This window comes from Epargyreus clarus, unplaced genomic scaffold (genome assembly GCF_041222505.1).
Source record: "Epargyreus clarus isolate Ecla_fem2 unplaced genomic scaffold, WU_Ecla_fem_2.2 ptg000010l, whole genome shotgun sequence".
Lineage (NCBI taxonomy): Eukaryota > Metazoa > Arthropoda > Insecta > Lepidoptera > Hesperiidae > Epargyreus > Epargyreus clarus.
This window is the reverse complement of record NW_027332218.1, coordinates 673,061-696,334: the sequence shown is the minus strand read 5'-3', so window position 1 is coordinate 696,334 and position 23,274 is coordinate 673,061. Positions and strand designations below refer to the sequence as shown.

Sequence of the window (23,274 nt, the reverse complement as noted above, 5' to 3'; positions counted from 1 at the left end):
GTTATTTTGGGTTTTGAGTAATAAAATATATAATACATGTCAATCCCATTGAACCTTATAAAATCTATCTATACATTTCAAGTATTTCAACCCCTTCAGTAATATAAAAAATAAATGTCACTCACTTGTCTGTGCATCGTGGTATAATCCGTTGTGCATCTTAGCGGGCGAGTCGGTGGCGAGCTGCGAGGCCGTCACCGAGCGCGTCTGCAGCGTGCCCGTGCGCGCCGGGGGAGAGCCCTGCGCCGGCTGGGGGGACAGGCATTCCGGTTATAACAACGTTTAATACTATGTAACTGCTAGCAGTTAGTTAGTTGTCTAGACACCTATGTACTAATAATACTAATATAATTATAATCGACTCCGACTCGAAATAAGAGTAGAGTTCCAAATAAAATTGGTCATAAATATTAAATACCGGTGATAGCAGAGCACTAAACTAAAAGAGGGACAATAATAAGTTCAAGAACTAAGTATGAACGTGATATGTGCTAGTGGGAATACGTTAAGTTGTTGTGTGTCCCAAATTTTACTGATTACTACAGACTTGGAACGTGTATTGTGTTGGCAGTTGGTCAAAAATATTGAGCTACTGCAATTTTCAAAAACTAAGCTGAAACACTTCATGTGCAAATTAAAATTCATTTGGTTAGTAGGTATGTTACCTCATCCAACAGTCTTCGAAGTCGCTGCAGTTGCGCTTCCAACTGCCTGTTGTGCTCCTCCAAGATCTGCATACGGGCTTCCAGGCGGCCTTTGTGCTGTCGCAGCAAGCGGGCCTCCGCCATCATGTCCTTGAAAAGAGAAATTTCGATTGAAAAGAGAAAATCAATTTCGATTAAAACTATTAAAAATTTGTTACTTTTAAGGGTGTTCTATGAGATTGATTGAGCAAACAAGCATAGGGTGATGATAGTAAGTGATTACTACCGCCCATGAACAACTAACGCAACTCTATATAGATTAGGGGTTTATCCGAATAAAAATGTTTCTTTCTTTCTTTCTTTCTTTCTTATTTGAAGCTGATCACAGATGCTTCGTCTCTTTTGAGGATTTATTCGTTTGAGAGTAGCAGACGAGCATGCAGTCCACCTGATGGTAAGTGGCTACTGCCGCCCATGGACATCTATAATCAACCCCAGATAGGATTAGATATTCCTACCTGAGGTCGGCCACAGATGCGCCGCTACCCCTGAGGACTAAGCTGGAACGCCTCGGAAAAGTCTATCTCCCTTACCACACCCTTCAAACCGGAACACAGCAGCGCCTAACACTGCTGTTATTAGGTAGAAATAGGTGTGGCGGTGGTGCCGCCGGAGTCGAACCACAAAGGGTTCTACCACCTTCATGATTGATCATGCAAACATGACGGCATCCTTACTTTTCGAAATAGTTCCAAATCTGCACCAGAGCAACGTAACTCTTCCCTCCTCAATTATTTGGCCTCCTCAAGCATTAGGTGGAATATAATTTAAAGTTTGTGATGTAAAATGTCATTATTCTGTTTACCTGGTCAACAGGAGCGTTCCTGTTCTCAGCGCCAAGCTGCTCTTCAGGCGTGGATCCTGGTGTCTGCTTGGCCTTCAGCCGCTCGTACTCCGCTTGGAGACTCGCGTTCTCCTCCTCCAGCTCTCTGTAATTACGAGTACGTTATAGTGTTATTGCTTAGGTTACTGAGTGTTGATGTTTCTCCTAGTGTTGTTGGTATATTTGGTGTTGCAAAGGTGTCTTCGGATTTAAACCACAAATTATTCTAGAAGTTTCATGTCACATAAGGTAGTGTGATTCGACTCCGGCAGCACCACCGTCACACCTATTGCTGCATAATGACAGCAGCGTAGTATTGGCGATAGTAACTATGGTGGTGGAGGTAGTGGTGGTAGAAGTGGAGGTAGTGGTGGTGGTAGTAGTGATGGTTGTAGTGATGGTGGTGAAAGTTGTGGCGGTGGTGGTGATAGTAGAAGTGGTAGTAGTAATGATAGTGTTAGTAGAGGTATACCACCTCCAGTCCTACTAACGTGGCTCGTGGTTGTGGTTGTGACTGTGGTTGTAGAGGTAGTGGTGGTCGTGGCTGTGGTTGTAGAGGTAGTGGTGGTGATTGCAGTGGTGGTGGTGGTGGTAGTGGTAGTGACGGTCGTGGCAGTGGTAATGGTGGTGATGGTGGTAGTAGTGGTAGTGATAGTGGTGGCGGTAGCTATGGTAGTGGTGGTGATGTTGGTGGTGGTCACCTGATCATGGCCTCAAGCTCGTGTCGCTGCTCGCGGTGTATACCCGACACCACGTGCACGGGCGAGCGCGGCGCGTCCTCGTCGGGCGCGGCGCCGTTCAGCGACGCGCAGTACTGCGCGATCAGCGCGTGCTCTTCGTCACTGTCAATGTGATGTTACACGATTATTTATTGTACAAAGTGGTACTAAATACAGGTTACAAAGTGGTTTGAATAGTACGAATTCAAACCAATTTAATGTTTGAGGTTTAAGTTAATGTTAATATTCTTGTGATTATTATCGTTTACATCATAAATATCATCATTATTAACATTATCATTAACAACATCGTAATACTTTTGATATATATTTATTTTGATATTTATACATCATTGTAATAAAAAAATTACATGTTTATTTCAACAACAATTATAAACATTATCAATATTGTTAACGAATCACAAAGCAAATAAAAAACCGTGTTTCTGCAATAATTTAATCTGAACATATTGTCTTTATAACATCATAATTTAAGGTTTAATAAACGTAACTCTCTCTTTATCTATCTTCACGAACTTATATCTCCCTCTTAACTCCTGTTCGTCTCGCCTGATCACACTTTTCGTAACGTTCTCGTCAAGCTCGTCGTCGTCGTCTCGTCAAGCTGGTGAATGCGCCAGCTTAGTGCCCAAGTCAAGCGTGGTTTACCAAGATTAACTTCAAAAATTAAAAAAATGGTCAGAACAACGTACCTGTCGGGCGTGTCGACCGCCCTAGCGCCCAGCTCCACCTGCGCCAGGCGCGAGGCGTACAGCTCGAGCCGCGAGTGCATGTCGTCGGCCACGCCGCCGCCGCCCGCCGCGTGCTGCGGGGACGGCGCCGGCGACTCCAGCGCGTCTCCTGGGGAAGCAGGGTAATGTGTTTATTTTTTTTTTAATATACGAGTAGCAGACGAGCATGCAGTCCACCTGATGGTAAGTGGGTACTACCCATGGACATCTGTCATCAACCATAGAACATATGAATACATATATGAATATATAATATAATAAATATAAAATATAATATGATGAACAATGGCAGAGACAATAGTTATGGAACTTAAGTGTTACAAGTTGGAAAGAGCTACAAAATGAAAATTTGGTACAAAATGGTGCTACAAAGTGCAAATGTGGTACGAAATGGAAAAGTGTTACAAAGAGGAAATATGCAACGAATTGGAAATATGTTACAAATTAGAAAGGTGTGACAAGGTGGAAAAGGGCTAAAAAATGATAAAGTGTTACTACGAGGAAAAGTGCCACAAAATGAATATATGTTACACATTGAAAAAGTATTACGAAATGGAAACTGAGACAAAATGAAAAACTGTTACGCATTGGAAAAGTGTTACAAAGTAGAAAAGTGCTATAAAACTAAAAATGCTGTTTTTCAATAATATCCCAGTTTTCTGTTTATATCACTTTTTACTGTCTTTCGTCGCCTATTTCCGCTTCCATAAAATTTTAAAACAATTTTGTAAGTTAACTGTTTCCTATTGTTTTTCAAGGACTTTACTGTTTTTTTTTAATTTGGAAGGGTTGGCTGTTGTTGGAGGGAAGGGCACTATTCTGTCGTCTGGCAACAATTCCGGATAACTTACCTTCTAGAACGGTCTGTACAGGCAAGTAGCCGACTCTGGGATGCTTCTTGAAGTACCTCGCAGACTTGAACTTGTTGCGAAGCGCTCGGGTGAAGTCACGGACGTCCTCCCCAGAAGTGGTCTGAAATATCACCAGATTTAAGTAAAACGACACGTTTACAAAAATGAATGGATGGATGACCGCCAGTGGCTCAATTACTTGCGCACTTCAATGCTTTAGAGTAAACGTTAAGGCGTTGGTTTTATTGGATAGCAATTGTTAAAGTATGTCGAAAATGTAACGAACAGTAAAAACACAACTACGCATCTATGATCTATTTAAAAGCTCCAAAATCGAAATTTATCCGAAATTTGTTAAGTTGGTCCATGAGCGGTGATCGTTTGCTGCACAAGCTGAGATCTGCGTGAAAATCAAAATGTATATCAAAGTTTGAGACACTTTGATAGAAATTTTGAGTCATAATGAGAATCAGTTTAAAAGACACAATTATTGATATGTTAAATACATACCGCTGTACAATACTCTTGCATGGGGTGCGTCAGCTTGTGGTTCTTCGCTTTGCGGCCGCTGAAGAAGCACTTCTGGCACATGTCGAAGTTGAAGCACTTGAGGCAGCGGTACCTAAAATAAAATACATTTTAATTTAATACATTTGTTTCATATCCGGCTCGAAGGACCATGTAAGATAACTTGATATGCACCAGTGAGTGGTAAGTGTGGTGAAGTATTAGAAATTGAAGAAATAGAAGTTTTTTCATGAAACGCACTATTTTATTTAATGCCATAAGCATAATTTGTTTATTTATTTAGTTTCAGTTTAAGTACGCTAAGTCATTAAATTTTTAAGACTACTATTAAGTATTCATTAGAGTTCAAACTTTTGGGTATTTTTGTGATTGTCTTAATATTCATGGCACTCGAAACTGAAAATTCTAACATTATAACGTTATATTGATGAAATCTAACAATTTTTTATCTAGAAGAGACCGATATTTGACTATGTCTAAACTTGTCAAATGTCGATCTTAACTATACACAATAAAGATAGATCTATTATTAATAACGAGCATATTACACTTTTTTATCATTATAACAATAATCGTTTCAACCTTACAAGTTTTCTTACCTGAAGCCCACAATCGGGTACTCCTTGCAGATGTTACACTTGGCCTGGTGCCGGGCGCCCTCCGCGGCGGCGAGGCGGTGCAGCACGGGCAGCCACACCATCGACTGCGGCTCCTTCTGCAGCCACTGCAGGAAGTGGAACGCCTCCACGTGCTGCAGCTGGCCGTCCGCGTCCCGTTCTAGCGTCTTCTCCTTGCTGTCTTCTTTCTCCTTCTCTTTTTCTGTGGAGACGATAAACATTATTATTAAGTACTTTTTTTTACCAAACTGGTTAAAATGTTGCAGTTCGTCTGATAGTGATGATGATAGTACATGATGATGTCTAATGACAGTTTGATGATAGTCATCATATTCATATTCACATTCATATATCTTTATTTGCTAGAATAAGGTTAACAAATGTTCTTAAAATTATACAGTTCCCTTATCCTGCCTCGTCAGCATGCAAATTATCAGTCAGTTATGTCTAAATAGGTATTATGTACACTATAATTTAATCTGTTATGAGGAGAACCTACCTCGGTTATAAATGTAGTAATGAAGTACCCAGTCCACGTTAATTTATTTGCAGCTCATAAGTATTTTCAGTAACAAACTTAACAATATCAATACAGGAGTTAATAGAATAGAATGTCTTTATCTATGCTAAGTTGAAACGCAGAATGGCAGATGCCTTGTCGTTCTTCAAACAAAGCATATTAGCTATATACACAATTTTTATAAGTGTGATGGAAATATTACAAATATAAAACCTTCACATCCTTTGCACAAAGAAAAACACAAAAAAGTAGAATGTTCATAATTATTTAAGAGTCCAATTAATAAAAAATAGTATCAATTTGTAAACGTACCTGGTTTTCTATCCAAAGTGCCTCCTTTGCTCCCTTCCTTGGTTGCAGCCGAGGCCTGCTCGAAGCAACTTCTCACTGAAGGCTCTATGTTCGATCCTCCGAAGGCAGCCACTTCGCCAAGTTGTCGGGGCACCTATGGAAAATAAAGGTATTATTAAAAATGATAAAGTCGAGATATGAAAACATCAATATAATGTAGGATGCTTAAAATACGCCTAAATTTACTTAATAGAAGATATATAAAACTTATATTTTTGGTTATATTTTCCTTATTTACCTTTAAATTTTCCAAAATATCAATAATTATTTTAATATTGGAAACTGTATTATTCCTCTGTATGTATCTATGTATTTATGAACCATTTATCTATGTTATATATATAGTATGAATTATTTGTTTCCCAAATCAATAAATAATAAATAGTATGCCTTACTTGAATACAATCGTGTAACAGTAGCCCCAGTTTTCTTTGGTCCGCCCGACACGACGGGTCTGCGATCAGTCTGAATAAATACCTGCAATCATAATTGACAATTAGCTAAACACTTCAAATTTCGTCTTCAGTAAATCTTAAAGAAATTACAAGGAAGAAATGTATTTAATTGATCAATCTCAATTAAAGACGACAGAACTTTCAGTACAGAATGCACAATCATGTAAGTACCGAGCATTTAGATTTGACTTCTCTTGCATTCTAGTTCTTCTAAGTACTGGTTTCCAAGTGGAAAGACATATCAAGCTAGTTCAATTTCAAGAGCTCCTCACCTATACTTCTCCTCCAAATGTCCCTTGCACAACAACACCAGCCCCACTTTGAAGCTCAACACTCTGATCTGGCCGGTGCGCTGGCTGTCGTACACGTTGAGCAACCAGTTGATCGACAGATCCAGGCATAGAGGAACGTTCACCAAGCTCGGGTTCTCTGCTGCTATCACCTGGTAAGAAAAAATATGTGTAAAAACGCTGACAAGTGTACAAAATGGTAAAATATTATTTTTATACTTTTATACGGTTTCTTGTTTAGTGGATATTAATAATATATCATAGTTGTATACACACACACACATACCAAGACATATGTTTAAGTATTCAGACACAGAAAATTTTCCGATTGGGAAGTGTTGAATCCTGGGTCAATGAATAGATACATAGAAATTTATTTATTTATGGATAGATACTGTTGTTTAAATAGTCAGAAATTTCATATAATTTACGATAATCAGTATTTTATTCTGTTGAAACGCAGAAAAGTTTTCATATGCAATATTCTGAATCATATTCACTGGATTACTAAATAATATGTTCTGTACTTTTTTTTTAATTTTATTTTTTTAAGTTTTATCTGTGTTATCTGTTGGAAGAGCAAAATAGCATACCGTTAAAAGGACGACCACCGTTCCCATAGATACAATTGTATAGCCAAACGTGGCTATCAACGTGGCAATGATCATCTAAAAATTTACAATAGACCAAAGTAATTTTCCACATACCTCGTAAAGCGACGTGAGCACTGTGATCATGTCGGGGATGTCTATGAGCCGGTCGTTCTGTGCGCGCAGGCCGTGCGAGTCGAACGCCTCCAGCGCCGCCGGCAGCTGCAGCATGTGCACTGGAAGATTGAGGAGTTTGGTTAGAAAGAGGTTTATTAACTATGGTAGTCATTACGTAGCTGAAAAATCATTGATAATAAATGGTTATAACAATATAATATTTTCACATGAGCTGATGTTTTGATTCGATAGTACATTAGGATATAATGTAACAGATGATTTGCAATTAATTTAATTTGCTGAACAAGTTATGGTTATAAACCTTTACAGCTGAGACTTCTGAAAAAAGGGGTCTCCGAATGTTCAGCACTACAATGGACATGGGTTGAAGATATAGTGTCTATTGACAGAGCTCACAGACCTTTGAGAATAGAACGGAGAACCACTAAAATGTTGATGTTTTCCACATTTTGTTTCCAAGCTTAACAAAAAATTGTCACTCAAGTTTGATTAGACTGGCAATGCAATTAATAGCAAAAATAACGTAGCAATTAATAGAAAAGGCCTTCAAAAAGGTTGGTCAAAATAAAAATCTATTGCTTTGAACCACTGTTAATGGGTAACTTACTGCAAAGAGCCTTCTGCACCGTTCGCAGCTTGAGCGCGGTGCGGTACGCGGAGAAGCGGACCTCGTTCAGGTCGGCCAGGGAGTTCATCAGCTCGATCATCTTCGGGTGGTCCCAGTGGGTTGTTTCTAGCTCGTGACTGTGGAAATAAGTTATTTTGGATTAGGACGATTAGGGATGGACGATGTTGGTAAAAGGGTGATGAATCTAATACGGTTCGAATAGGGCGATACTACCGCCACACCTATTTCTACATAGAACTGCTTCGCGCTTGATAGCGTAAAGTAGTTTTGCATTTCAATGTGAAAACTAGCTTACTTATCTTCTTATGTTATCTTAGTCAGAAGTGGCAAAGCATTTGTGATCGACTTCTGATCTTTCGTTCCATATTGAGTTGATTGTTCAAGGGCGACAGTGACCATATATCGTCAGTCGACCTGCACGCTCGTTCGCTACTACAATCTTATAAATACAAATCGACCTTACACAGCATTTCTTCTACTTGAGATCGCTAATAGATTCGTTGCTACGCCTGAGAATAAGGTACATTCTACTTTACTTTTGTCCTGAATGATCAAATATTCAGGCAATAAGGATGCTACGAAAGGTTAAGGACACTTCAAGTTCCGCAACTTTTTAAGCATTTCGTTAATTATTGATTGAAACGTTTATAAATAGTTTATTTTAAGAAAATACTGCTGTTGGCGTAGTGGCGTAGTGGAATATATTTTGACCGTTCGTCTGTTTTGATGTTCCCCTTCGTGACCAGCAGGGTATAAAGAGTCAGTCAGATGCTGATATAACAAAAATTGTTGATCACAATTGCTTATGTACGGCATTCTCCATTTACTATCAGATGTACTGCTTGTTTGCTACTTCTATTTTCGAAAAAGAAACCTCATAAATCATAGAAGAACATCGAAAATCATAGCCTAAAGTTCCATAAACCTTACTTGATATAATACGGCACGTTAGCGGGCGTGACCGCGCGCTCCCAGGGCGGGCGCACGGAGCCCGCGAGGAAGCCCTGCGCGGCGCCCGCGCCCCCATCCCTGGCGACTCCGGCCAGCTGCCGCGCTCGCTCCTCGCCGCCCGCGCTCAGCCCTGTTACCCTGGAAACCGAGTACTAAAAGTTAGCCAAGTTTTGTGAGGAGTTCTATCAAGAATAAGAATTTGGAGCAAGGATTACACATGTGATCGAGATGCACCATGGTATTCTGTTATTAGTAGGATTAAATGGATTTGGAAGTCTTTAGCTTATTAACTCGACTTACAATAGTTTTAGCTACTACCACATATATTTCTATAATTAAATAGCAATGCGCCGGAGAGACATTTATCCGAGGAAAGGTTCAGTCTGCAGGGGTAGGAGACATTTATACCGGCTCAATCGTCCAGGATAAGCATATATTTTCGACTTCAGCTGGAACTCCAAATCCTATCTGGGGTTGCTTACAGATGCGACAGCAGTCACTTACAACCAGATGGATTTCAAGCTAGTTTGCTACAAAAAAAAAACAAAAAAGAATAGTCCACAAACCTGTTATTCAAATCCTCGAGCCTGGCAACCAGATGCTCTGGTAGTTGGACATTATCCCGGGCCATCGCTTGCGCCTGCGCCCTGAGCTCGTCGACGAGTCTCCTCAGCGGGGGTAGTTGCGCTCTCGCCCGGGAGACGGCGTCGAGCTGCGCCCGCGCGTCGCGAGCGTCGCCGGGGGCGCGCCATGACGCCCGCGCGGCCTCCGCTGTCTGCACGCGCGACGCTAGCTCGTCCAGCGATGTTGTGAACGTGCGCACGCGCTGCGGAACAAAGAGATATGATTACTAACTATCGAGTTACTAACTCATTGCTAAATATTAGCATAATGTCTTCTTTAAAAACGGAAACTCATAGGGACATTCGTAATTCCACACTAGGAATTTTAACATGTTATTGTGTTGTACAGATGTGTTAGGAATTGTTATGTGAATCATGAATGCCATACATATCCACAATTACGATCTTGAAGATTAAAGAATACAAATCAGGGTAGTAGCAGAACCGTTGTAGAACATGAATTCATCATTAAATGCCTGTTTGGTCTGGAACCCGGAAGTCCTGTGAAAGCCATAATTGGCGTCCGGTTGGCTATCAGTGTCGATCACAAGGATTAGGCTGTAGGATGGCCAATCATGTTTAATTATGTTTCTTAAAGAAGCAGATGAAAATATTTATTAATAAACCTATGTACTTATTTAAAGTCTAGTTCTAGTCTAGTAAGTAGTTCATAGTACTTTGGTTTGGTAGGTTCGTTATTCACCGGGATTAAATTACCTAATAATGAAATATGCGTTAAAATAGTTAAATACAGGGAGAATGTAATCCATAGTGGGTGTTTGTAAGATCCGTGAGAATTACAGCTACGCAATCATTCTAGCTGTTTCAGCTGATTTTGTAATATGCCTACAATTTCACACAAACATAGATTTTGTCTAAACAAAAATTTGATTTAACATACCACCTACCATATATTCATCACGCTTTCCCGGTGTTCAACCACCGGTTGATTGTTTTCAAATCGACAAAATTTTTTTCACAAGATTTAACGAGTGATAGCAATGATACAATCTGAGGCTGACAACTTAACGTCCTCTTCAGAACATGGAAAACATAAAATTAGGCGACTAATGGTCAGCTATTCTACTGCCTATCCTTGCTTGACTTTGCTTAACTTTAAAGATCAAATATAATGTACACAGTAAGTTGTAAGAAAAACTTCTTGATTCCATTCATTATGCCTGTTGGGCTACAATTTAGTGTATTATAATACAATCTATTTTAACAAGATTTCTCAACCAATATCGTACCACAATACGTATTACAATACTACCAGGAAACATCACCGTAACCCGATCGTGCCCTAACCTTGCCTGTCAACAATACTCGACCCTCCGACAGTGACCTTGTCTGGTCCCTTGGAGACGCATCTAGTGTTACTTAGACATCTAGATCTAGATGTAAGGATAACAGGATGTGTGGACCGGAATGGTAACGGGCGGTACCGGTCTGGGGTTAAAGATACGGAAGAAATGGATAGTGTGACTGTGCCTTAATGTTTTAATCCACGTCAACGGTGTAGTAGTTACAGTATGTACCGGTGTGACGTGTAAAGCTTCGGATTCGATTCTCGGTAGGGGTAACACTAAATATGAGTTTAAATTGTTGTTTCGTGCGTGGCGCAGCGATTACCGTATTTATCTGAAATGTAAAATGTTTTCGGTTTCATTCCCGGCAATAAAAATAATGAGGAATTTGATATATGTTAGAGTATGGATATTTCTACGTGTGTCTCAACACAGATAATCTTATTGTGGTTAGCTTCTAAACCCTCCCCTTTTACCTAAAGCATCCCTTCAATCAGAACATACGAGTATCAGTGTGACTACTGCCGTAATGTCGCTGAAATAAAAGGTTTTTTTTTTTATTTTAAGATCTTTTCTTATGACTTTATAAGGTAAATTAATCTAATGGTCATAAAAAGACATTAAAAATACCGTTAGAAGACGGACTGACAAATTTAAACATTAATTTCTATATAAGGCTATCTTTACGCATTACCTACATCTGATTTACAACAGCATTCCTAATTACATCATAAAATGTAGGATCATTAAACTTACGACCGTCGGTTCACTAGGCATTCTGATGGCGTATTCTGTCTATAGCAGGGGATCTCAATCAGTGGTCCGCGGAAGCCAAACTCTGGTCGGCGAATAATTTTGAATTAAAAGGGCCGTGAGCTGTTTAAAAGTAAGTGATGATTTGCGTTTAGTTTGAGTAACAATATTCGTCCTAAGATAGCTGAATTAGTGTAGCTCAGTAATCACTGTCCCTGTAGTTCCGGGACCAGAATAGTGCTACCGTATCCCCTGCCTGTCGTAAGAGGCGAATAAAAGGGGGCTTCCGGGATTGCGGGCGGCAAGAGTGGGAGCTCGAACCGCCCGGCCAGCGGCCCCGGGAAGGACGACGGTATGTGTGGTCGCATACCGTCGTGTGCACCAGACGGTGTGGCGAGCGTCAAGCTCACCTGGGCGGAGCCCGACATGGCACCGCGCTAAGAGGACTCCGGTTGCGTTCCGTTGGAGATCCCGGAGTCCTATATGCAGCGCCGAGGATAGCCGCCGGGGAGGTTTTACTCAGTAATCACATAAAATTTATTATGCAATATTAAAATTTATTTATATGTAAGTCTAATGAGTTTCTAATTAATTTCAGTTTGATTATTATAGTTTATTTTTATTATGCCTACAGACTGGTTCCTTGTTATCCAGAATGACATAAAAGTGGTCCCTGAGCAAGGAAAGGTTGGGAACCCCTGGTCTATAGGATTGCATATCACGTAACTATTTAAGCGGTAATCGACACATGCTCTCTGGGGTACAAAGAAACAAGGAATTAATTTACTGGAAATACTGGAAAGGGTAGGAACTAAGTTATGGTAAAAATATTGTTCAATTGGATGTGATTTCAAAAAAACGGTTCAAGGGTCAAATTAAAGTTACCTAATTACTAAGGTAGAACACGGAACACGAGATAGAACCCGGTGACAGACAAAGAGACAAACAGATAGACATACGGACAGATCGTGAAAGATTAGTGATAAGATTCCGTTTTTACGTTATGGGTGTGGAACCCTGAAAATCATAGCTGTCATGAGTAAATTTATGATGACATCAATGTATCAAAGATTAGTACATAGTACATACAATACCCAGATAACGTAAAATATTTTAGATACCTCGTCAGGGAACGAACCTGGGACATTTTCCGTGTCAGATATGATAAGTACCTATATGACTGACCATACGTCAGTATGGTCTATTTTGGTTGTAATATTAGAATAAATGGTAAATATATGAGATATTAACGTTTTAAAATGAATGTGCATGGTCCAATATTTAATATTTTCAGTTCACAGCTCTTATAACCATGATGGTAAAAGGTTTTCATTATATACGATAGATAGGCGTTACGAATATTGTAAGTATCAATGTAATACAATAGAACCTTTTTCATAATTTGAGTAGGTTGCTAATTAACAAAGCAAATACAGTGTTTATTTATTATTATGTACTTATAACCCACGTCCATATAATTCATTGAATCTGGTTATTATGAGGGTTAGAACTCATTGGATAGAACCGTATAATTAAAAATAATTTAATTATACATGATAATATTTTTGCATCGTTCAAATGTTTTTGGATTAAAAAAATACAAAATATTGACTCATCAATTTGTATCTCAATACACCGATATGTACGTTACGAAAGATATCGGCATCAATACACGACCGATACCGATACTTAAGAAAAATATCAATAAGATCATAGATTAGTAAAGATTACTCACTCCTAACAAGAAAACGTAACCAGTTTTGAGAATTGAAATAGTTGCGTAAAAAAGTTTTTCCTCGTCTCCGTGCTAAAATGTCCCTAAAATATTTGAAATAATTATTTATTTATTACGTAAATTACGTAATTATTACGTAAATTAGTTATTTATACGTAAATTTTCTATAAAAATGTTTTTATTTGTCAAGAATTCAAAAATAGAACTTACTAAAATAAGCCGTTTGTGGCTTCATTCAATTTCAAGGTATCTTTACATATCTATGAATAAGATAAATAAATATCGATACATGCGAACGTTGTCTTTCTCAATATCAAAGTTAAGTGTCAGTATAACCGTTTCAGCTAAATCTATACAAATAAATATACAAAAGAAAAATAAAGTGTCTGTTAGTAATGTCAAAATAACAGTGTAATAGTAAATTCACGTGAAAGTATAAACAGTAGTTATAAAAAATGTATTAAAATTTTTGTCTGTCCGTCTGTCTGTTGGTAGTTAAACATAGCCGGTAAATGATTTTCATTTTGAAAAAGAATTAGGGTACCGTGCAAAAAAAGATCCTAAAAATCTCCAGAATAAAAGTAAATCCGTAGTTAACACGAGAATCGAGCTTGTCAAAAATATAACTATTATACTTAGTATTAAAATTTCAAGATGTTAGAAAATCGCAGATAGTTATAAAATTACAGTCATTACAATTTATCTATTCGTAAATATCATGATCATACACATCAAGATTATGAACTTAATTTGCGTAATGTACTAACCTAGCATTCCTAGCTCGAGGCTAAATGCCTAGGTTTAATGGTTACGGCGATTAAAGTACTTGTTTGTTAGGCCTATGTTGTGTAGTCATCGTTTAGATAACTAAATGATTAAGTTTTAGTAAGTGTTTTAGCTTTTGTTTGTAATTAGCGGTTTTTAGTTTTTAATTTAATAATAAAATATCATAGTGTAAAATGCTTTTCTGACAAAATCGGAAGGATATATTTTGACACCTACGAAAATGTCCTGGGGATTTTGGGGTTTTATAATAGTTTCATATCTTGCGCATCTACGTAGTACATAAGCTAAGGAAGTATGTAGTAGGTTTACATTATTTTTAATACATTCTTTAAAATTATATTAATATTGTGTCATTTTATGATTTTATATGTTTCTTTTTGAAAGTGGTACGTAAATTTTATTTGAAAATTTAAATCTTTCTATATTTTCTGGTCCTACGCTCAAGGGCCCATCCAGAAATTTTAGATCAATGACAAGTTCTTAAAATTCAGAGTGCGGCTTGACGGATCGCATACCCTAACCAATTTGTTATTTATTTCTAACCCTTATTATACAATAGAGACAACTTTCCTATGTCAAATATTTTGTTAGCCACTGGATTCCGTACATCCCAGGATGTCCAGGTTGACCAGGTTGCCCAATGTTGGTTTAGGAAAATGGATTTCGTTATGAAACTAACACGGGGATAAATTATTATTCGAATCCATTATCCATAGATTTCCATGCAATGCACCTAATTTACCATCATGGGGAAAGAAGGTGGTGGAATTCTTTGTGGTTCGACTTCAGCCGCCTCCGGCTGCCTAATAACAACAGTGTGAAGCGCTGCTGTATATTGGTTTTAAGTGTGTGGTAAGGAAGACATATTTTTCCGAGGTATTCCAGCTTAGTCCTCAGGGGCAGCGGCGCATCTGTGGCCGACCTCAGGTAGAAATATCTAATTCTATCTGGCGTTGATTACAGAGGTACATGGGCGGCAGCAGCCACTTACCATCAGGTGGACGAGCATGCAGCTCGTCTGCTACTCCTATGTTATGAAAAAGGTATGTTTGCTAGTGGCAATGATAAAAAACACAACTTCTTACTAATTTCTTGATATTTTCGTGAGAACGTCAATGATTACTTCGAGTTACAATTAATTTCTTTATTGCCTCGCTAATTGAACCACAGGACAGACAATATTACAGATATAGCCATTATAGCTTAATAGAATGATTGCCCTTACTTATAGGGATGCAATGAAATTCGAAATTTCGATAATATCGAACCCTAAATATCGATGTAACCCTCATCGAAATAAGGTCCAGTATCGATAAGATATGTCGAAGAAAACGAAATAACGACACCAAAAATTTTAAATACATACTTTAAATAGTAGTATGTCTAGATCGGTGAAAAACTCCACAAAATTAATATTTTTAAAACTTTGGCAGCAAAAAGGGTCCTCTTTTTTTAATAACTCTTAAATAACCTACCGATACATCAATAATATTGGTCTAAATTTGCAAAATAATCGATCGATATTTTCGATCTATATACCAAAATATCGATATTTATTAAAATCCCATCCCTACTTGAAACAATCGGCAAGAACAGAGAGGTTCGTTGTCCCTCTTAATAAAATCATTAATGAAAACAGACAACTAACGGTAGGGTCGAGGGAGGGCATGGATTCCACCGTTTTACTATATTACATATATTTTAAGTTCCTCACAGTACATTAATGTATGTGTTATTGTTTTGTAACTTTCAAGTAGATTTTGCGCTTATGTTTCTAAAAGTAGTAGTAGATCCTACTTGCGTCATTTCTATGTGCTTCTTCAATTAAAAATGCCTTTATTCAAAAGTCATGCCGAACAGGTATCTACAAATCTTCTACAATTCTATTAGTGTGTTTGCGGGGTGGCACTGATGTGTCATTTTAAATATTTTTTTGATTTTTTTCGTTTTTTTTCTCGGATATATGCTCAATTTTACCAAATCGGATTTTTTTTTTAACAAGATGGCGGATCGTTGGTCAGGCAATTTGTAAAATTTATGAAAAAATGCATTTTTTGGAGTGAAATATGTTGAGGTTGGCACCGAAGCCGATCATAAAGAAGTCCTCATATGTAAGTCAGCTCACATCTTTCTTGATATGGTGATAGAACCCTTTCTGGTTCGACTCCGCCGGCACCACCGCCACACCTATTTCTGCCTAATAACAGCAATGTTAGCGTTGCTGTGTTCCGTTTTGAAAAAGTGTGGGGTGCTTTTCGAAAACTGGTAAATGGAGCACCCCACGCTTTTTTCACAATTATACTATTTACTGTTCCTTAATTGATTCCTAGATTGAAAATTACTTTCTACTTTTTAGTTGATTTTATCATAAATAATTATAGTTCAAAAAACTAAAAACACGCTTTTATGATAAAATCAACTAAAAAGTAGAAAATAATTTTCAATCTAAGAATCAATTAAGGAACAGTAAATAGTATAATTGTGGAAAAAGTGTGGGGTGCTTTTCGAACCTGATAAATGGAGCAGGATAGAGGATGTTGATAAGGACAATGGTACAAAACTATTAATGTTTAGAATATTGAATTGTCATCGGTCCTTAATAAGTATGCCAAATTTCGAGTTAATCCGACGTTTTGAAGGGGGTTAAAATCATGTTCAAAGATTCCGTTACATACTAACATACATACGACTGAAGCTAATAAAAGCGTGTTAATACGTCTGAAGCTAATAAAAGCGTATTAAAAAGCGTGTTTTTTGGTTTTTCGAACTATGACGAACTTAACACGATTTTTTCTTAAAAACGAAAATAGATGACAGCGACAATTTCAATTGTCAAAACTGGTGACATTTTCGTGTTAGGTGAGAGTAATCTTTACTAATCAACGTCGGCAACGAACAGAAAAGTGCATTTCTTGTAACTTCCAAACCACAGAATTTAACAAGTGCAAGTTTTAATACCTGACTATATTTAGTTGGTTAAGTGATCCACGAGTGTGATACCGACCACACAGCGCGACTTGTAGTCACGAAACGGGTCATAGAAACTTGGTGGAGTGAATAATTTCTAGATGAACCCGCCTGTTAAAAGATTGAACATTTTAACTGAGAGAAATGCCTTTGGAACACAATCATACGTATATTGTTATAGTCCGCGTAAAACTTCTAGTCCGCTCTGAATATAGAAATGAATCGCGTCGCCATAGGAAATTGTATATATATACTCGTACCTGCACGGAACAACTTCAGACCGGACTAGCAGTGTGGCGATAATTATATCACGTGGCTATCTCGTAATATACCTTTATAATACCTTTTTATAATTATGCTTTTATTTCCATTCGGAGCACATTAGATTTAGCCACTTTTAAACTATCTATAAAAGTGGTAGAGCCCTTTGTGGTTCAAATGTGAAGGCACCACCACCATCTTTTCCTGCCTTATAACAGCAGTGTTAATCGCTGATATATTCTGGTTTGAAAGGTGTGGTAAGGAAGCCACTTACTTAATTAAGTTCTAAAATAGTACGCAGGAGTATAACTCTAATCTTATCTGGGTAGATTACATATAGCAGTATCTTTGGCAGTAGTCTTATTGTGAATTCTCTTATTACCTCTGATAAAAAGAGAAGAGAGAAGAGAGTGGTTATTACATATTTACCAACACCATACAACATTTATTAAACTACTTCTATTAGTGATACCATAAACATTGTTGCAGATAAGATATTGAACGACCACACACATGGTCTTGATAACTCGTAATAAATTAAATTTGATTTGATTTGAAATGGGCAATAAAGATCAATTACATGTACTATGAATAAATTACAAGAAATAGTCCATATTTCTTTTTATAACGAAGAAATTCATTAAATTGTAATAATGTCTGTCTGTCTGTTTGTTGCGGCTAATATCCGAAGCGGCTCGACCGATTTTGACGGAACTTTTACTGATAGTTAGCTGATGTTATAAGGATTCACTTACTATTTTTATTTTAGAAAAATAATTAAGAGTAAAAACTTTAAATCTAAAAAATCTCCACGATATTTACAATTTGAACTTCGGTAAAACCTCAGAGTAAAGCTCGTTTAACAATACAATTTGGATTTAAATTCAGTTTGAAGGTACAAAACATCTATTTTCTTGATACCAAACTGAATGGACTGAAACCGAATGTTTCTCCAAGATTTCCAGTTGGTTTCCCGGTATCAATTCGTCGGTAATGATTAAGAAGTTTCCGACATCGCCGCAAGCCACCCGGGCGTTCTTTAGAAAAACTTCCGCTTCCGTTGAAAAATTGTTAGCCTTCGGAATTGCAACGAACAAGTTGACTTCTAGTTTGAATCACTGTATTTTTTAAGAATGTACAGAAGTTCTTCGGTTCTCATTCTGAAATATTCGAAGTACTTTGAAAGAAATGTTCAGATTGCAAATTTGTTTTTATTGTTTTATAAATGAAATGTGTAAAACAGAAATAAGAACAAGATAACTTGAAGTGCAAGGACAGCAATGAATCTACGGCTGACTGGCTGGCATAGTACTTTGTTTGGGATTAATTATGGATGTCTATGGGCCATAGATGGCAGTGATAGCCTAGCGATGGCAGTGACAGCCTAGTGTTTAAGAAACTCGTCCTCTCGATCGAGGGGTCCGAGGTTTAAATACCAGTCACGCACCTCTGATTTTTCAAAGTTATGTGCGTATTAGAAATTAATTATCACTTGCTAAACGGTAAAGGAAAACCTGCATACTTGAAAGATTTATAAAAAAAAATGTCAAATGTATGTGAAGTCTACCAATACGCACTTGGCCTGCGCGGTGGACTATGTCCTAATCGTTCTCATTATGAGAGGAGACCCGTGCCCAGCAATGGGACGTTAATGGGTTGATGATGATGATGGGCGGCACTTGCTTCTTGCTGCTTTTTTATACTTCTATAAGTCATTGAAAAAAATAACATTTTTCGGTATTGATTTTATAAAGGCAGATATTTTTGCACTATCAATCAAGTTAAAAAAAAAGTGAATAATGATGTAACAAGCCAATTACTGTATTAATAATATATATGGCGTTGTATACATCAACGGTTGATTTGTATACCAGCTTTTATTGAGTATGGGGATTACGATGGCCCATTTTTAGAAAAAGGCTTTACGGACGAAATAAACGTATTCGGGCGAACATGACGTCTTGAGGGACGTTCGCTGCCCTTTGGATGTTTGGGTAAGTAGGCTTAAGGGTAGTAAGGTTTTTACCTACACGTAAATAATAATTAATACAAGAGTTTATTAATTTTTAGATTGAAGAAGAAACGACTTAATAGTAACTGCTTACTGCCGGCCATTCCTGAAGCCGATTTCAGATCGCAGATTTCGGTCGCTTCTTAGGACTAGAAACTACTTAGAAATAGGTATAGGTATTAATAGGTATACGATAAAATAAGGATTGTAGTTATTCTCTAGTCAAATTTAACTGGTTTTAATCCTTCTACACATTTAATTAGTATTTTAGTTAGTTTACTATTACTAAAGTCATAAATTCTTATTGAAGATATAGACACGCGGCAGCGTGTCAGCCAAGTTGTAAAAAAATAATAATAAATAAAGTACAGAAATGTGGATTCTTACAGTTTTAGCCTATAGGACCAGTAATCCTTAGAACAACACTGTCAGCCCTACCAAAAGATTTATTCTTATTTCACTAAAAGGCAAAATATTTTCTCAATGCGTAACTTCCTGTATGTACCTATAAATATATAAGGGATCTAAATATTTTACGAAAACACGCGTCATTGGGTACTTTATACCCCTGTCAAGTAGGGTTTTCTATTTCCTTCAGAGCGATTACTAGGTCCCTAAGTCTACTTTGTGTAGTAATTCGTTGACTTAAAATGTAAAAGCGGTGAAAATTGATAAAAAACTTTGTTATATTGAGTTTTACGTTGGAAAGTTAAAAAACCAAAGTGGTGATAATTCACAATTAAATAATACATTAATAATTAAATTTAAGACGGTAATGGTCCTGAAAATTTTCTGTGAATGAATTGTGCCGCGAATATTTTCATGATAGAGTGTGAAAAGTATTGTAAAAAAACTCATTATAGTAGGTACCCTTTTTCAAGATGGCCAAAGTGAAAATATTAACTAGATTGAATGCTATTTTTTGAAGTAATACTTCTTTAGGCGCGTTATGAAAGAATGATGAGAGTGAAATTTTAAGATTCGTCACACGAAAGTTACAGTATGAAGTTGCAGCGGTTGCAGTCTCGAAACAGCTATCAACAAAATAGAAATAGAACCTCTATTAGTCGCGCAAGTTGGCACCATCGTCGCACACGAAAGTTACAGTATGAAGTTGCAGCAGTTGTTTTGTTTCCAAATCGATTTTAAAGAAGAGAGAAGAAAATATAAAATTCTCGTGTCACAATGTTAGTTACCGTACTCCTCCGAAACGGCTTTACCGATTTTCATCAAATTTTATATGCGTATTCGGTAGGTCTGGGAATCGGCTATTATCTATTTTTCATACCCCTAAGTGATAAGGGTTGTTCATCCTTAACATTTTTTTTATTTATATGGCAACATAACGTTTGCCGGGTTAGCTAGTTTTTCTATAAGAAAGCTAGACTATCGCGAAGTAACAGAGTCTATGCTTTACTAGTCATTTTCGCCTTATCGGTTAAAACCGCGGGGCTCAATTAGTCTATTACAATTCTTTTCACTTTACAATAAAGGCACTGATCTAACAACAATTACAACAACTTACATTTGAATAGTAATAAAGCTAAGTAAATATATCGATAATACGTAATATACTAAATATTACGTATTATCGATTAATACTGACACGGTTCTAGATCGACACAGCACGACACGGAATCGAACGTGTAACCCTTCAGGAATGACAAACTAATTGCTCATAACTATGTTCGTAATACGTGGTTCAGTTGAGTTGGGAACACGATTCTGACTCATGTAGGGTGTGTCCACATCTGATGGAAACTTTGACGGAAAGATCGAGCGACAATCGATCTATCTTTGATCCGATTGGTTTCTGGTGTTGAAAGATTTATTATTAACAAAGAGATTAAAATCAAAAGAGATCAAATGAATAAATAAAATATATGATCAAATATACTAAAGTATAATATGAGTAGATGTTTGTAATGTATTAAAAACAATTTTCATTTTGGAAAACTTCTTTGGAAGTTCATCGTTAGTAGTGAATCCTACGGTTTTTCATTTTTAATACATAAAAAATTATAATAAAAATTGTATCCATATATAATTATTTAAATATATTTTATATGGTCCGTCAAGGCAGGGTTGTAATTGCAGTTGTAAATTAATATAAATTATGCAATAAATGTCTATAAGGTAACGACTAAATGTGGCCATATCATAAAGGTTTCTAATGAATTTCTGTTGCACTACATCTAATAATCGAGATATTTATTCGTGACTTACTATTACGATGTTTTAAACTAAAGAAAGACTATATTTTGTCTTATTTATCATACTAAGGAACGACTATGTTTAGTCCAACAAAGGGATATAAAAGAACTGTACAATGGTAAAATTACAATGGTAAAAAGTTCAAGGAATTGGCAGAAATATTTTTTCATATTTGTTCTGAATCCTGATATTTGTGCATATCTACTTTTGTTTGTTTGATTGTAATGAATAGACTCAAAAACTACTGGACCGATTTTAAAAATTCGAAAGCTACATTATCCACGAGTAACATAGGCTATATTATATATGAAATATATTTGATAAATAGATTTTGAGGCGGTACAAAGTTTGCCGGGTTAGCTAGTAAAATATAATGTGATCAGAAAACACTTAATCGTCTATCGTCTATATTCCCAGCTTAGTCACGAAGTTTATACAAATTGTTACAAAACGTAAATGCTATTATAGTAAAATATGAAAACAATATAGCACTAGAGTTTATAAACTACGTGATTGGTGCCGGTGATACGGTTATCGCTTGTGGAGTGCTAACGCGATATTGATATTGAAAAGAGAAAATTGAAATTTAATCTTTTTATATTAAAAAAATTGCTCTCGTATTTTTGTACTACAAAATTGTGTTTTATTTTTTATAAAATTGTTAAAATAAACGAGCATGCAGTTTATCTCATGGTTACTGCTGCCCATTGATATCTGTAATCTGAACCTCCGGTTGGAATCTGTGGTTGATCCGTGAGGAATTTGATTCCATTTCTGAGGAAGATTCGTTTCTAACCCTGAGGATCCACCCTTTCACCGAAATGCAGAACTTCATCCCTAGAAATAGGTATGTAAATGGTACCTCCCTGATCGAATCGCACTGGTTCTACTAACATTTTTCTTAATATAGAAAGAGTTAAAGCAGAATAATAGAAAGTGTTTGTACTTTTTATAGTTCTAGCGTCAAAGAGTCAACCATTTTTTCTTATCGTCTTTCATTTCTTTGTTAGTCAGCGCTTAATGCCACTTAAACCTCTCATTCTACCTCAAATAGAATCACAACTCATCCCACCTAAGATTGTCTGAAGCGACCAAATCGAATACCTCGCATAAACGTCTTGTCTACTATTTAATACCTACTATACAATGATAGTGTTATACCGCGTATAAGATATAGGGCGCTATTGTTACAGGCGGGCGCCCCGCAGTGCCGACAGCGTTGGATGGTTCAATGCGTCTATAAATCACGTTGCCGTAATTGCCCGGCGCGTTTTGCGAAGAAACTGTTACTCTGCTTTGACAGTGTTAGAACTATGCGCTGAAAGAAATATGTGAAAATTGTTTTCATATTTACACACGTTCTTGTATATCACAATTTATAATTGGATGATGTTTTAACATTCAAAGTGATGCTCTTGTTGATAAAAGTATTTTTTCAGGTCTTTTAGGTACAAAGAAGAAACTGTAAGTAGAGAAACTGTAATTTACTGTCGATATTTTATGTGAGGAAATAGCGAACAGGAAATATTCCAGATAATATAAGATTTCAACACAAGTAAAAAGTAATTTAAACGTGGTGGAGCTTTTTGTTGCTCAACTGCACTTGTGCTACTGTCATTCCTTTTTATATCTTATATCAGTAGTGTAGCGCTTCTGTATTCTGGTTTGATGGCGGTGGTAACGATTTTTGGTAGGTAAAC

General features: G+C 37.0%; 1 protein-coding gene across 1 annotated transcript in view; it reads right to left on the bottom strand.

Annotated features, from left to right (window-relative positions):
• The window catches only part of LOC140745602 (dystrophin, isoforms A/C/F/G/H), a 630,858-nt gene that overhangs the window by 5,695 nt on the left and 601,889 nt on the right, over nt 1-23,274 (bottom strand). The window contains exons 48-62 of the mRNA XM_073077541.1: nt 9,484-9,743; nt 8,897-9,055; nt 7,946-8,082; nt 7,318-7,436; nt 6,593-6,762; nt 6,261-6,342; nt 5,827-5,959; nt 4,977-5,196; nt 4,360-4,471; nt 3,850-3,970; nt 2,960-3,107; nt 2,229-2,369; nt 1,510-1,633; nt 666-794; nt 126-249 (exon numbers count right to left, since the gene is read on the bottom strand). Coding sequence (XP_072933642.1) covers nt 126-249; nt 666-794; nt 1,510-1,633; nt 2,229-2,369; nt 2,960-3,107; nt 3,850-3,970; nt 4,360-4,471; nt 4,977-5,196; nt 5,827-5,959; nt 6,261-6,342; nt 6,593-6,762; nt 7,318-7,436; nt 7,946-8,082; nt 8,897-9,055; nt 9,484-9,743 — 2,179 coding nt within the window. The remainder of the gene's footprint in view (nt 1-125; nt 250-665; nt 795-1,509; nt 1,634-2,228; nt 2,370-2,959; nt 3,108-3,849; nt 3,971-4,359; nt 4,472-4,976; nt 5,197-5,826; nt 5,960-6,260; nt 6,343-6,592; nt 6,763-7,317; nt 7,437-7,945; nt 8,083-8,896; nt 9,056-9,483; nt 9,744-23,274) is intronic.